The 13178-nt window shown below is 40.5% G+C and overlaps 1 protein-coding gene across 1 annotated transcript; it reads right to left on the reverse strand.

The window, feature by feature from the left end:
• Positions 1-1019: 1019 nt before the first annotated feature.
• On the reverse strand, positions 1020-11245 carry LOC124143508. The gene is made up of 8 exons (XM_046512509.1): positions 11159-11245; positions 7672-7905; positions 5982-6215; positions 4944-5177; positions 3104-3337; positions 2789-2868; positions 1930-2026; positions 1020-1409 (listed from the first exon to the last, which is right to left on the reverse strand). Exons 1-8 carry the CDS (start codon positions 11208-11210, stop codon positions 1144-1146), a joined length of 1431 nt encoding a protein of 476 aa, XP_046368465.1. The 5' UTR covers positions 11211-11245; the 3' UTR covers positions 1020-1143.
• Positions 11246-13178: the final 1933 nt, after the last annotated feature.

Below are 13178 nucleotides of genomic sequence, written 5' to 3' on the forward strand. Positions count from 1 at the left end.
TGAAGCAACGTAAGACACGGGGAGTCCTTGGATGGGTGACAGTGTGCGGCTGCATGGCTCCTGACAGTTTCTAGAGCTTTGGTCCTGACACACACAGAAGCACATGTAACACATGTGGTGTGTCTTTGGGCAATTGACTTTCACATCGTGTGTTAGGGTGTGCATGTGTGCGCACAGTTGGTCAGTTAGCACAGTGTGTCAGCCACACGTTGTGTACATAGAAGTCTTTACACATAAACGCACAACCACACACAGAAACACACACACACACACACACACACACACACACACACACACTCTCTCTCACACACACACACTCTCTCACACACACACACACACTCTCTCACACACACACACACAAACCTAATATCAATTTCCATGTTTGCAAATTTATTGCGGTCTTTGTCTGATCTAGTGGGGTCTGTGAATCTGTTCTGGTTCAAGAACTATACTCTTTAGTCGACACTGTAAGCCCGCTCGTACTGTTTGTAGACCCATCGTCGGGAAAAGTCCCATCATTTTCAAATCGTGTGAGTACCTTGACTAAAACATGAAAAGATTTGCAACATATGTGTCGACGCCATGTTGACGGTACACATGCTTTGCAAATTCTGCAGTCGACCGAAATCTGCACATTGAAATCCATGTTATTTTTTAACCAAATGTCCACTTCGTTAAACGAATGGTATATTTTTTTCTGACATCCAAACCGTCATGCTAAGTGTGGTGTGTTTATGTTGATGAATCACTATCAATGAGTGACATTAGGTGTTTGCGAAAAGGTGAGCGTATCCTGCTCCACCAATCACAACACACGCAAAGGCAAGTCAATTGTTCCCTAAAAACACGGAAACATATGGTACAAGTCACAATAGGTATTCGGACATAATTTTGTCACTGTTCCATAAACCATTTTGAAAGTGTAGCTAAAGAAGATAAAGAAAACACGATTAGCTATGGTGAAAAAATACGGTGTTCTTTAAAATATATCATAATACAACAATAACACAACACAATGATATTGCTTATTCTTTATTTACGAGTACATCAGTATAATAGTATCACAACCTATCTTATAATAGTATCACAATCTAGACAAGATACCTTACTCATGACGACTGTAAACTAAATAACCAATAGACTCTAGGGTGAAGGTATGGGCAGCATTGCCAGACAGATGAAGTACTCCATCCTGGTACACTGTTCTCCCTCCCACTCCCATTGGCCGGCGTCGTTCTTCTCCAGGACGGCACAGTTTTGTGGGTGCTTCTCAGAGGTAGAGGTGCTGCAAGTGCCCGTGCCGTTCACGAGTGGGGAGGTGAAGCCGTTCAGGGGAACAACGTCACCAAGGAGATATCGCCACTGGAACCGGTCAAAAAGATTGGTCACCCCAATCCAGTATTCTTGACCTAAGTGACAGAAAATATGAAGTGTTGAACTCTTAAGCCATTACACGGTGGGCGGTAAATAATCCATTCGTAGCCAGACCAACGAGTGCTTGATTTTATCAGCAGCACCTCAAGCCGTCAGGGTACGTTAACAAACAACAAGTTCTCCGAGACTGATCTCCAGATCCAATTAATCGTCGCTAATGTTTATTTCGTAAAGTCCTGCAGATGAGGGCAAGAGAAAAAGATGCAGTTAGATGATGCATAGCTTAGCCTAAACAGGGAGCTGTATCTGGGCCTATGTCTCGTCCAGGTAAAGACGAGCCTTACCTGTACCGTGTGTGAATTGCTGAAATCGAAATTGAAATTGATTTGGTCTTAAACATAACCTTTTATCTAAGACCCCGTTGACAAAAACGCTTTCTTGGGTGGAACTCAAACTGATATCTGACACTGCCACAGGTCCAAGTTGAATCATTTGTTGATCTGTGACTCGTGATATAGAATGGACAAGAAACAGTATAAGCAAGCTATAAATTACCTTTTTGGGCATTGGCAGCGAGAACACCGTTGACAAAGTCGCTCTGAGCCTGGGTTCGGATCATGGCCAGATTGTCTCCGATGATGTTACAGTATTCCTGTAACAATATTCATGTAGTCTTCAAACACGCAAAGTATCATCCAAGAGTACTGAAGACACTGAGGGTTATTGAGTGAATCTGGTTTAACGCAGCGTTTAACATTATCTCAGTTATTGTGAAGGAGTGAGTGAGTGAGTGACTGACTGATTGTGTGAGTTTGGTTTAGGTCGTGATAGGCATGCCAGGACAGACGCAGGGAGAAAGAGAGAAAGATTCGGTGTCTGAGATTTCAGCCCAAGACTACGTAATGCTGGCTTGGCCACTGTCTTTGAATGAGGGTCCCTTACCCACTGGGCCACCCGTATCCTCCGACCACCCTTAAGTGAGTGAGTGAGTTTGGTTTAACGTCGCATTATACAGTATTCCAGTTATATCACGGCGTGTCAACTTAATGTGAGAGGAAAGCCCGAAGTGATGCAGGTCACAGACGTTTACCACTTCGGTGAAACCCAAGAGCACGGGTATGGTGCTGACAAACCTAGAAACATAATCGGGGAGAACCGGGATTCGAACCCAGAATCATAGGTTTCGTGCGTGCCTAAGGGACGCAACTCTGCACAGCGATTCGCGGCGCCTTAGACGACTGGGCCACCCGTGCCCCCGACCACCATTAAGACACAGCAATGTGTAATACAGTAACTAACATGCTTACATAAGTGTAACAATATATTAAAATTGAACTTTGTAAGTGTAACATTATATTGTTAATATGAAATAAATCAATTTAATCCTGCACATGGATACGATGTTGTTTTTTACCTGCGCTTGGGCATAGGTTGCTTGGAATCCAGAGAACCAGAAACAGTTCTGATCCAGCTGGTAGTGGTTGCAAGGACATTCTGTGGAGGAGTGAGTGAGATGGGTTTAACGCCGTCTTAACAAGGACTTCACTCAATGGATATACAACTACTTTATTACAATGAATGCACTCAGTAGGTGCGTACATTTTGGTGCAACCAACTCGGATTACACTCCGGGAAAACCAGGGATAACAAGTATACAAATGAAACTATCATGTGATACTATTTCATCCTCATTTGTCTTACTATCAGATAAATACAGTCATATACTTACGTAGCTGGACGCCTTCTAGGACCACCTCTACTAACTGAAGGATATCAGTAGCGTCGACCTTGGAGCTCTTTTTAAGACGGATGTACCTTCCGATTGGCGTCCCTGTGCAGTTGAAGGTCGTGGTCGACCCGGCGGCGGGGGCGGTGCTGCCGATTGTGGTGCACACTTGAGGCGTTCCTCCAAGAGTTGGGTTGTTGTCATGCACCTCGATGATGATGTTTCGAAGACGCTCGGCTGTGAATTTTCGGATGAGTGAGTGATAATGTCTTACTCAACAATAATAACGAGGTTGTCTCCGATAGTCTGGGCCAGGGAAACAATCTACCAGTCCATTCAGTATAACACGGGGTCCTTGGGTCATATTGTGACTTGAGAACTAGAGCGTTGATGACTGGTACCAAGGTTAAAAGAAATGTGCTGCATTTCTAGATTTGTACACTCCATAGATTCTTGAAATTAGTTTGGGATCAATAATAACAACATTCATACACACTCCTCCCTTGGTAGCAGCCTATTTGTTTAGTAGGTGAGGTGACACGGTGTGTGTGTGTGTGTGTGTGTGTGTGTGTGTGTGTGTGTGTGTGTGTGTGTGTGTGTGTGTGTGGCCGCTTGTACTAGGCCGGACTGATGCCAATTTTTAGTGCTAGTCCACTGAGATTACATAACGCAGTTTAACATGAATACCCCATTCAGACACAGTATACTGACTCCGAGCCGACCAGTCCTTGCTTTAGCCCTTTAATGCCGAGCGCCAGACAGGGTAACAACAAGTACCATCTTTTAACGTCTTTTCGTATGACTCGGCCGGGGATCGACCACGAGGGCGGTTTGTTTAGATAATTATGTGTTAAATATTATAAACATTTAGTAATGTTCAGTTTACACTAAAAAAATGTATACTATATACAAACTTCAATTGCAACCGTTGAGAAAGACTGTAGAAGTGAGTACAAGTATAGTTTAATACTATTTTAATTGTCGGACAGTTAATGGAACTTCTGTGATTATTATACGCCCAAGGAGAATGATATTCTGATATACACGCGACAATCTTATGGCAGCATGTGAAACACTGCATTTGCAATCCCCTGTTTCAAAACATGCTATTTACCACAAATTGTGAACAATATGATTTTTTTCATAAAACAGAATTCTTAAGACTAAAAACATATATCCATAAAGAAATACATCTTTCATATAAAGATTTAGTTACGATATCGGTGTCATGATGTCTGCTCGATTAGACAAAAAGATCACTTTGCACCATATGATCAGTGGGGCGGTTCACTCAAGCATTGTATTCATGCGCAGTTTACATCTCCCAACGTGATATTTTACACACTACATGGGTATCAACCCCGACCAAAAGTAATCAACGCTTTAGTTTTGAAAATGTTTTTGAACGTGCCATCGATAATAGCTACGATATTGTGTATGTTTGCATAGTCTTAGGGTTGTTCAGTATACAACTGATTCATGTCTGATTTCAAGCAAAATATGCTTCTAGTTCTTCGACTGATAATCGTTGAAGCCTATTGGCGAATAATTGCTTTACACTAATGAACACCCAACAAGGCATGCGCTAGATCATAGGGTTACTTCAAGAGATGAATGACACAATTCGTCCAGAATTGCATCCTTTCGGCTTGCCTCGATCTGCTGATCGTGACTTCAAATTACAGGTTCATCTCGTTTGTTATTTTTGGATCCATGCAAGTGGCAAAAAACAAGCTGGATCTCTATAGGCTTTTCTCCTGCATTACTGAACTGAAACGCCGTCTTTAACTGAAATACTGTTCAAATCGGCGTTAAACCCACCTCCCCATCTCACTCTACTTACAACAGCAGTCAGCCCTGTTGGTGATGGTGACTGAGCGGAGAAGGAAGTTGCTGCCCAAGTCGATGTCCATGTAAGGCATAGTGTCTTCGACAGCCGTTGCAAACGTAGTGTTGTCAACAATGAAGTCGGGGCCAAATCCGCCGTCAACGGCAAGCTGTGGGCCGAAGTCCGTGGAGCCGAAGGTGAAGACTGAGGAGGAAGAGACCTGTGACCCGCCGACGGGGATCACAGCACCTGGGGGACAAACAATCACAGCTGTAGGTAAATCTCATCTCAAAACATATAAACCTATAGTTTCCTCTTTTCCTCCAAACACAGCGCTTGGGTGGCCCGAATGGTCCAAACTCCGAGTTCGCCGTCGAGAGTTGCGACCCTTTGCTGATCCTCTGAACGTTCGCCCGAACCCAAGGCCATGTTTGTTTGTTGTTTAATGTAACAATCAGCAATATCAAAGTTACATGACGGTGGTCTATAAATGACTCGGTCTGGACAAGACAATCCAGTGATTGACATCAGGAACATCGATCTGGAAACTGGAAGTCACTGAGCCATCCGTGTCATGAAGTGTATTTATAATCGCATGGCGCTTGTTTCCACTAGAACACACGAATACTTTCAATGTTTCTATTGAGTGGCCATTTAACATTGCATCGGCATTCTTGGTACGAGAACTAATTATACATTCAATAGAAGCATTCACAGTTAAACAGAAAGGAAAATATTCACAGTTAAACACAACGGAAAATATCACAGATTCAATATGAAATAAAGTAGGTAAATAAAACCATCATGTGATACTATCTTTGTAATTTTTTGTTGTATAAATGTACAGTTATATACTTACTTAGCTGGGCGCCATACTTTCAATGTTTCGATTGAGTGGCCATTTAACGTTGCATCAGCATTCTTGTTACGAGAACTTATTATACATTCATTAGAAGCATTCACAGTTAAACAGAATGGAAACTATCATATATAAAGTAGGTAAATGAAACTATCATCATATATATATATATAATTATAGAGTTATATACTTACTTAGCGGAACGCCATCAAGGACCACCTCTACAAACTGAAGGATGTCATTTGCGTCGACCTTGCTGAACTTGTTAAAACGGATGTACCTTCCGAATGCCATGGCCGAACAGGCGAACGTGGTGTTGGAACTTGCGGCGGGGGCGGTGCTGCCGATTGTGGTGCAGACTTGAGGCGTTCCTCCGAGTGTTGGGTCGTTATTGTACACCTCGACTCGGATGTTTCGAAGACGCTCGGCTGCGAAGGTGGAGAGATATACACATGTACAACACAACCCCTTCAGTCGATTATTGTCTTTCAGCCTTTTATGCAAATTTGGGTAGTCGATAATGACCTTTGTTTCTAATATAAGTTTCTTCAGACATGCTAAAACGCTCGGCTGCGAAGATGGAAAGAGTGGGTGATGATGATGATATCTTTTTCGGCAATATCGAGGTAGCCTCAAATAGTCTAAGTCAGGAACACTTGGTCCAAATATCCACGCCGTCGGGGCATGATAACATACAATCTGCCAGGTTACACAGTTTAACACAGGGTCCTGTGGACATACTGTGACTTGGGAACTGGAGCGTTGATGACTGATATCAAGTTCAGCAGGAATGTGTTGTAATTGTAGGATTACGCTCTCCATAGAATGTTCTTGAAGATATATACGCCATGTATGATCTCAATTCTGTACATGTTTCTGATGTAAAAGATATCTACAGCTATGAGGGACCACGATAATCAACTCAAGTCTACCTCGCTGTGTCAGACCAAAGATAACTTCGCTTACCAAGCGCAGAATTAGTCAACCAACACGCCTCAATCGGAATTGACTGCTTTGGTGGTAGCAAAGAACAGCATTGAGTACGACAGACAAAGCTAAACGTGACATCGGACGAATTTGTCTATTTATTGAGGTAATATGTGATACATATAAAAGCATATAGTAATGTTCAGTTTAAAAAAAATATAAATTAATTATGTGAAACTTAAAGAGCGACCCTCTGATGAGATTTTGCTTTGGAAAAACTGAAGAAGATATTATATGTAAAGGCTAATATTGTGTTATTATTTGTACGGTTATGCAAACATACTTTGGCTATTCAGGCATTTATTTCAGGTGGGAAAGTAAAAGTGTGGAATGGTAATGGCAGGAAACACAAATGGCTATCATCAATATTTTGTTCAATAATGAAACGAAATATGTCATAATCAAAGAATTATCCTCAATAATTGCCTTCACTATTACTGAGTAATGGCCCACAACATGAATACATCCCTTAGAATACATAAAACAGTTCTAGTCCTTCACCTGACTCACCATTGTCCTCTAAGAAACATATATTGTTTTTTTCATAGCTTTTTTTTAATCCCATATGTTGAAACAGAACATCAATTTATTTATAAATGTCCATTTTATAACTATGTTTTCATATATTTCATAGTGTTATCAAAGTGATAAAGAAACCCGATGAATTTGTTCTTATGATCAGATAAATATGCAAATGAGGTCATCGAGCAGGAACTACTTTCAAGCTCTGTACATCGAGGTAATGCCCAATAAGTGACGATAGGGATTTCATGATGTGAGGACGAATTTGTAGACAATCAGATCATTTGACACGTTATAATTATATCTATCCGTCTGTTAACAATAATATTGTTCAAATGGGCGATAAATTCACCCCAGCCATCTCACTCTACTTACCACAGCAGTCACCCCTGTTAGTGATGGTGACGGAGGTGAGAAGGAAGTTGCTTCCCAGGTCGATGTCCATGTAGGGGGCTGTGTCTGTGGTAGCCGTTGCAAACGTAGTCATGTCAGTGATGAAGTTGGTGCCAAATCCGCCGTCTACGGCAAGCTGTGGACCGGAGTTCGTGGAGCCGAAGGTGAAGACTGAGGAGGAAGAGACCTGTGACCCGCCGACGGGGATCACAGCACCTGGGACAAACAATCACAGCTGTAGGTAAATTACATCTCAAAGCTATAAACCTATATTTTCCTCTTTTCCTTCAAACACAGAGCAAAGGTTGGCCCCAATGGTTAAAACTCCGAATTCGACGTGGAGAGTTGCGACCCTTTGTTGCTGGAACATTTGTTGAGCTTCTGATCATTTGATCGAATCAAAGATGAAGCAAATACGAGTTCATGGGTTTCACTGAAGTGGTAAAAATATACGGCGTGGCCTGTACCACTTCAAAGTTGCATCCCATATTGAGGGCTGAAGCACCATAAAATATTGATCTTATATATAATTATGTTCAAAGCAGCATTAAACCAAACTCATGTTATTTTCGTGAACATTTCGTGAAAAGCATCCCACTCACTCACACTCTCGTCCGCATACAATGCTTATAGAAGTCTCCCCAGTAAGTATTTCAACGTTGTAGTATAAATATTACGCTTTATTCTGTTTCGCAACGTAGGTTTCATAATATGTTAAATTATCTTGAATAACAAACAAACTGTAATTCAATCTGGCTGTACTCAGCAATATTCCAGCTATATGACAGCGGTCTTGTATAATCGAGTAAGGGCCAGACAATCCAGTGAGTAACATGAATTGCATCGCAATTTGGATACGATGACATGCATCAACCACAACACCGAGCCAGTGCACCCGATCAGTCGACTCTTGCAAAAAGCCTGGACCAAATAGACCAATTCTAACTAGGATCTTCACGGGTTAAATCTGGCCATGCATTGCTGTTGTCTTAACATTACATGAACATTTGGATGTAAGGAAAGTGATTTATTATTATCAAAATAAGAACATATCCGGGCACAGATTTCATTTTCATCGTGACAAAAATAGCGTCATGTTACTTCAGTGTAATGTTTCTTGTACGATTACCCTTTAAACTAACGCGTAGTCTGAAAATATATTATTGAAATATACATAATTATAAATTGTAAAGGAGCCTCATTGAGATGTTAGATTCAGAACTAAACCAGTGGAAAATCTAGACTTGCTTCATTTGGGGGGCTATAGTATTATAGTAAGGGCTGAGCGGAAGGGAACATAATGAGGTTCGGGGACTGTGTTTTGTCTTGTTTGTTGTTTAACGCCGCACTCACCAATATTCCAGCTGTATGACGGCGGTCTGTAAATAATCGACTCAGGACCAGACAATCTGGTGATTGATATCGATCTACGCAATTAGAATACGATGACATACAATGACCAAGTCAGCGACCCTGACCACCCGATCTCGTTAGTCGCCTCTTACGTCAAGCGAGACAGACTACATTTCCCTACTCTAGATGGTGAAACGTTGACAGGTTTTAGAACAATCTCGTTTAGCGAGACAAACATTTTTTACAACCTTTTTTTTAACAATCTCGCTAAGCGAGAAAAAACCTATTCACCTGCGTATTCTGTTTCACGAGTAATCAAACAACGCCGTCAGATAAACAGGTACAGTATGTTTATATATTTATAAACAAACAATATGAAAGTATGGCAGCTATGCGTTCAATTGTTAGATACTCGGAAGTCGCAAGCTCTGTATTAGGAGCACCAATGTACTTATATGTTTCTGAACATGTTACTCTATACATTTAGCAAGAACTTAGGCATCTGTGGTTGACAGGCAACTAACCCCTTGAAAAACGTTATCAATGCTTACTATATATTTCAACATTAAGTAGCCATTTTATTTAGATTTGATCTTGTATACATTTTGTGATAAAAAAAACATTTGTGATTTTTCACAAAGTGACAAATTCATGTCGTATGAAGAAATGGATATTGATGATCGAATAACATGTTTTGTAAGTGTTCCATGGCCATTTGTGTTTGACTATCTTTCATTTGCTTCTCTGTTTCTTTGCTTCATATGATATGACACAGTACAGGTATAGACACAGCCACTCGTCTGTTAGTCCGAAACCAGTTACAATACCCCTTCGGAAAAAGTTAAGCACAGCTTTCGATATAATATACCCATTTATTTAAAACTGTATCTTGTATAATAAAGTGACATATTCATATTCATGTTGTACGCAGAAACAGAAATTGATATTTGTTTCATATGATATGACTATGTTACAAGTTTTGACACGGCCAGTAGTTCTTTAGTCAGAGACCAGTAAAAATCTGGTTGTTTTATCAAATATTTTGTTATTTCAAATAACTAGGGGAAACGGGTGGCCCAGTCGTCTAAGGCGCCGCGATTCGCTGTGCAGAGTTGCAACCCTTGGGCACGCCAGAAACCTAGGATTGTGGGTTCGAATCCCGGTTCGCCCCAATTATGTTTCTAGGTTTGTCAGCACCATACCCGTGCTCTTGGGTTTCACCGAAGTGGTAAACGTCTTAGACCTGCATCACTTCGGGCTTTCCTCCCACATTAAGTTTACACGCCGTGATATAACTGGAATAATGTTAAAAGCGGCGTTAAACCCAACTCACTCACTCACTATTTCAAATAACCACCAGTCCACAATGAGCTGCGGGAACTTGGATAAGACCAATGGTGCTGAACCCTGCAGTACCTGCAACCCTCGACTCTGGGGAAACGTATACAGTGTTCTTATACCATGCTTGTGGTATCTTAGTCATACCTTAAAATTATATATGGAGATATTTCAAAAGTATCCATGGCATTTCTGGATATTGAAACAAAGAAGGGTTTGATGCTTCAATTGGTTTTCAAGGTATATGTCACCTAAACTGTCGGGCAAAAGAAAATACACACTTGAAAATTGGTTTAGACCAAAAAAACTCGAACGTTATAAAAACGTCACATAACAGTCGCTCAAAGACGGTAAACATGAGATCCGAAACACAACTATGATACCCATATCAAATACAGCACCCTCGAACAAGCCATATCGTGCCTGTTTCGTGTATAGTCACCATCATACCATCAAACAAGTCTTGTGCCCGACAGTTTACACACATTCTAGCTACACAGTCAAACTGATGCATACGTATGTATATGCATGGTTATATGCCTGTTGGTGACAATATACTTCTAAAGTCACCTTTCATATATAAACATCAGCATTAAACATAAACATAGTGAAGTATGTCAGAACAAAGCAAATTTTAACATCATCCGTATCTACATGTATATAATATCTGTATAATAGGATACACAAAAAAGACTTAACTGGCAGTATAATGAAAACACTGAAAACTTCCTTATGAGAGATGAACATTTGTGGTCGGAAATTCAGTTAAAATACTTACCATGTGTCTCAGCAACCCCCAACACAACCAGGAACAGAGAGATGAGCAGCATTGTAGACAATCGGGATGATTTGTCAGATAGGGTTGGTGTCTCTATATTTATACCAAGGATTGTAATCATCTCGACGGGGCAGAATTAACCATAGTGGGCCAGGTGTAATTTCTATTTACCTGACAGTTTGATATGCCCTACGGCACAGTGGGGTGAAATTAAGCTATTAACTATTTCAATGAAGTTGAATTAAACAGGTGTTCGTTTTGATGAATCTTAACATGACAATTGTGATGCCCTTTGATAATAAAGTCAACAGCGTTCTGGGGATGCTGAACGGACTTCAGATATATGGTACAAATCTATTTAGCCCTTATATTGCTTTGTGGTAGAATGTTCACGGTATTTGTCATCATCTAATGAATATATACTGTCCTGGATAATAGGAAATATTGTCATTTATCTTCACTGTTCTTTTTTAATCAAAATCTGGATCGCATCACGGTGTCTTTGTGCGTTCAGCCATCAGCTGTCTGGAGACATCGCCATCAGCTGTCTGGAGACATCGCCATCAGCTGTCTGGAGACATCGCTATCAACAGAATATTGATAACATTACAGTCTTTTTCGCTTTCTAGCTAAGTATTTTCTAACTCTATTTGTTTATTTCTTGAATGTTTGTTTATTCGTTTTATATTTCCGTATTTTTGTAGAAGAATAATGCATTAATCATTCTACAGACAAATGGTAATTGGATCTATTCGTGATTGGCGAGTCTTCACATCCTTATGATATAGTCGGAATCGAACAATGGATATGTCTTATTGTTATGTTAAGTGTTTTGTCGCATTTATTACCTATTTCATTTCCAATTTAAACAAAATATCTTCAGAACATTTTAAATAACATTCAATGAATGTCCCCGAAATCAATCGATCTGTAACCCTGCTAATTCATCAGAGAGGGATGAACTATTTCCGTTGTATTGGCTATTTATTTACTGTCACAGTACTTTCAGTTACTGTGTACTTCAAAATGAGTATTAAACACTTACTTTTGTAAAAAAGAAATTTTCACAGTATTGTAGTCCGTTGTGACACCGCCTGATCCCTTTTGATCAGATTAATTTATCTTGTTCGTTGAGATAAACATGTTATTTGGCAACATTATCCAACTATCTTTGTTTTGGTTTTGTTGGTTAGTGTTTAACGCCGCACTCAGCAATATTCCAGCTACACATGACAAATCTGGACAAGACAACCCAGCGATTGACATCATGAGCATCGATCCACGCAGTGGACTTCGATGACGTGCATCAACAAAGTCAACGAGACTGACCACCCGATCCCGCTGGTCGCCTCTTACGACAAGCATAGTCGTCTCTAACTAAAAGTAATCGATTCAATGACTTTGGAACCACACTGTTCTACACAAGGAGTGTAAATAAAACACCAACTTTATAATAAGAATATATCTATCTTGTTTTATTTCATAGTTCACGAATTTGTGCTGACCGATCAGCTTGGGAAAAAGTTAATTTTGGCTGGTCAGTATATATTAATGAAAGTTTGAAACAGCTGCATGGTAATGGATATTTCAGCGTTATTATTGTTGTGTCTGTTGTTTAATTTGTTTGTTTGTTGTTTGTTGTTTAACGCAACAACCATCAGTGTTCCAGCTATATGATGGCGGTGTGTAATATAATCGAGTCGTCGCAGCACGACAAAGACACGTCACCAACAATGTGACTGAGTCTGACAACCCGATCCATTAAGTTGCCTCTTGCAACCAGCATAGGCATCTTCACGAGGCAAGGGCGTTGACTTAAGAAAGTCCAGTTTCCATCCTTGCCGAACTAGGCTGGAATTTCCAGGCACGATCGTAGGGCCACCAGTCCCTTGAAGGTCCCTCCTATTGACCAATCAGATTCCATCTCTCATAACACTTGCATTTGGTTCAAACAAACGGCGGCACCCAGTCAAGTCGATCTGATCGATCATCAAGATATATATATTGTAATGAAACGGGT

Source organism: Haliotis rufescens, unplaced genomic scaffold, assembly GCF_023055435.1.
Source record: "Haliotis rufescens isolate VD_foot unplaced genomic scaffold, xgHalRufe1.0.p SCAF_8, whole genome shotgun sequence".
NCBI classification, from domain to species: Eukaryota; Metazoa; Mollusca; class Gastropoda; order Lepetellida; family Haliotidae; genus Haliotis; species Haliotis rufescens.

Excerpts from the sequence above, each read along its gene's own strand:
- LOC124143508 (XM_046512509.1), bottom strand. The coding sequence starts at position 11,210 with ATGCTGCTCATCTCTCTGTTCCTGGTTGTGTTGGGGGTTGCTGAGACA. Across the intron at positions 7,906-11,158 it reads GGGGGTTGCTGAGACACATG|GTGCTGTGATCCCCGTCGGC; the intron begins GTAAGTATTTTA and ends TGTTTGTCCCAG. Across the intron at positions 6,216-7,671 it reads TAACAGGGGTGACTGCTGTG|CCGAGCGTCTTCGAAACATC; the intron begins GTAAGTAGAGTG and ends CCACCTTCGCAG.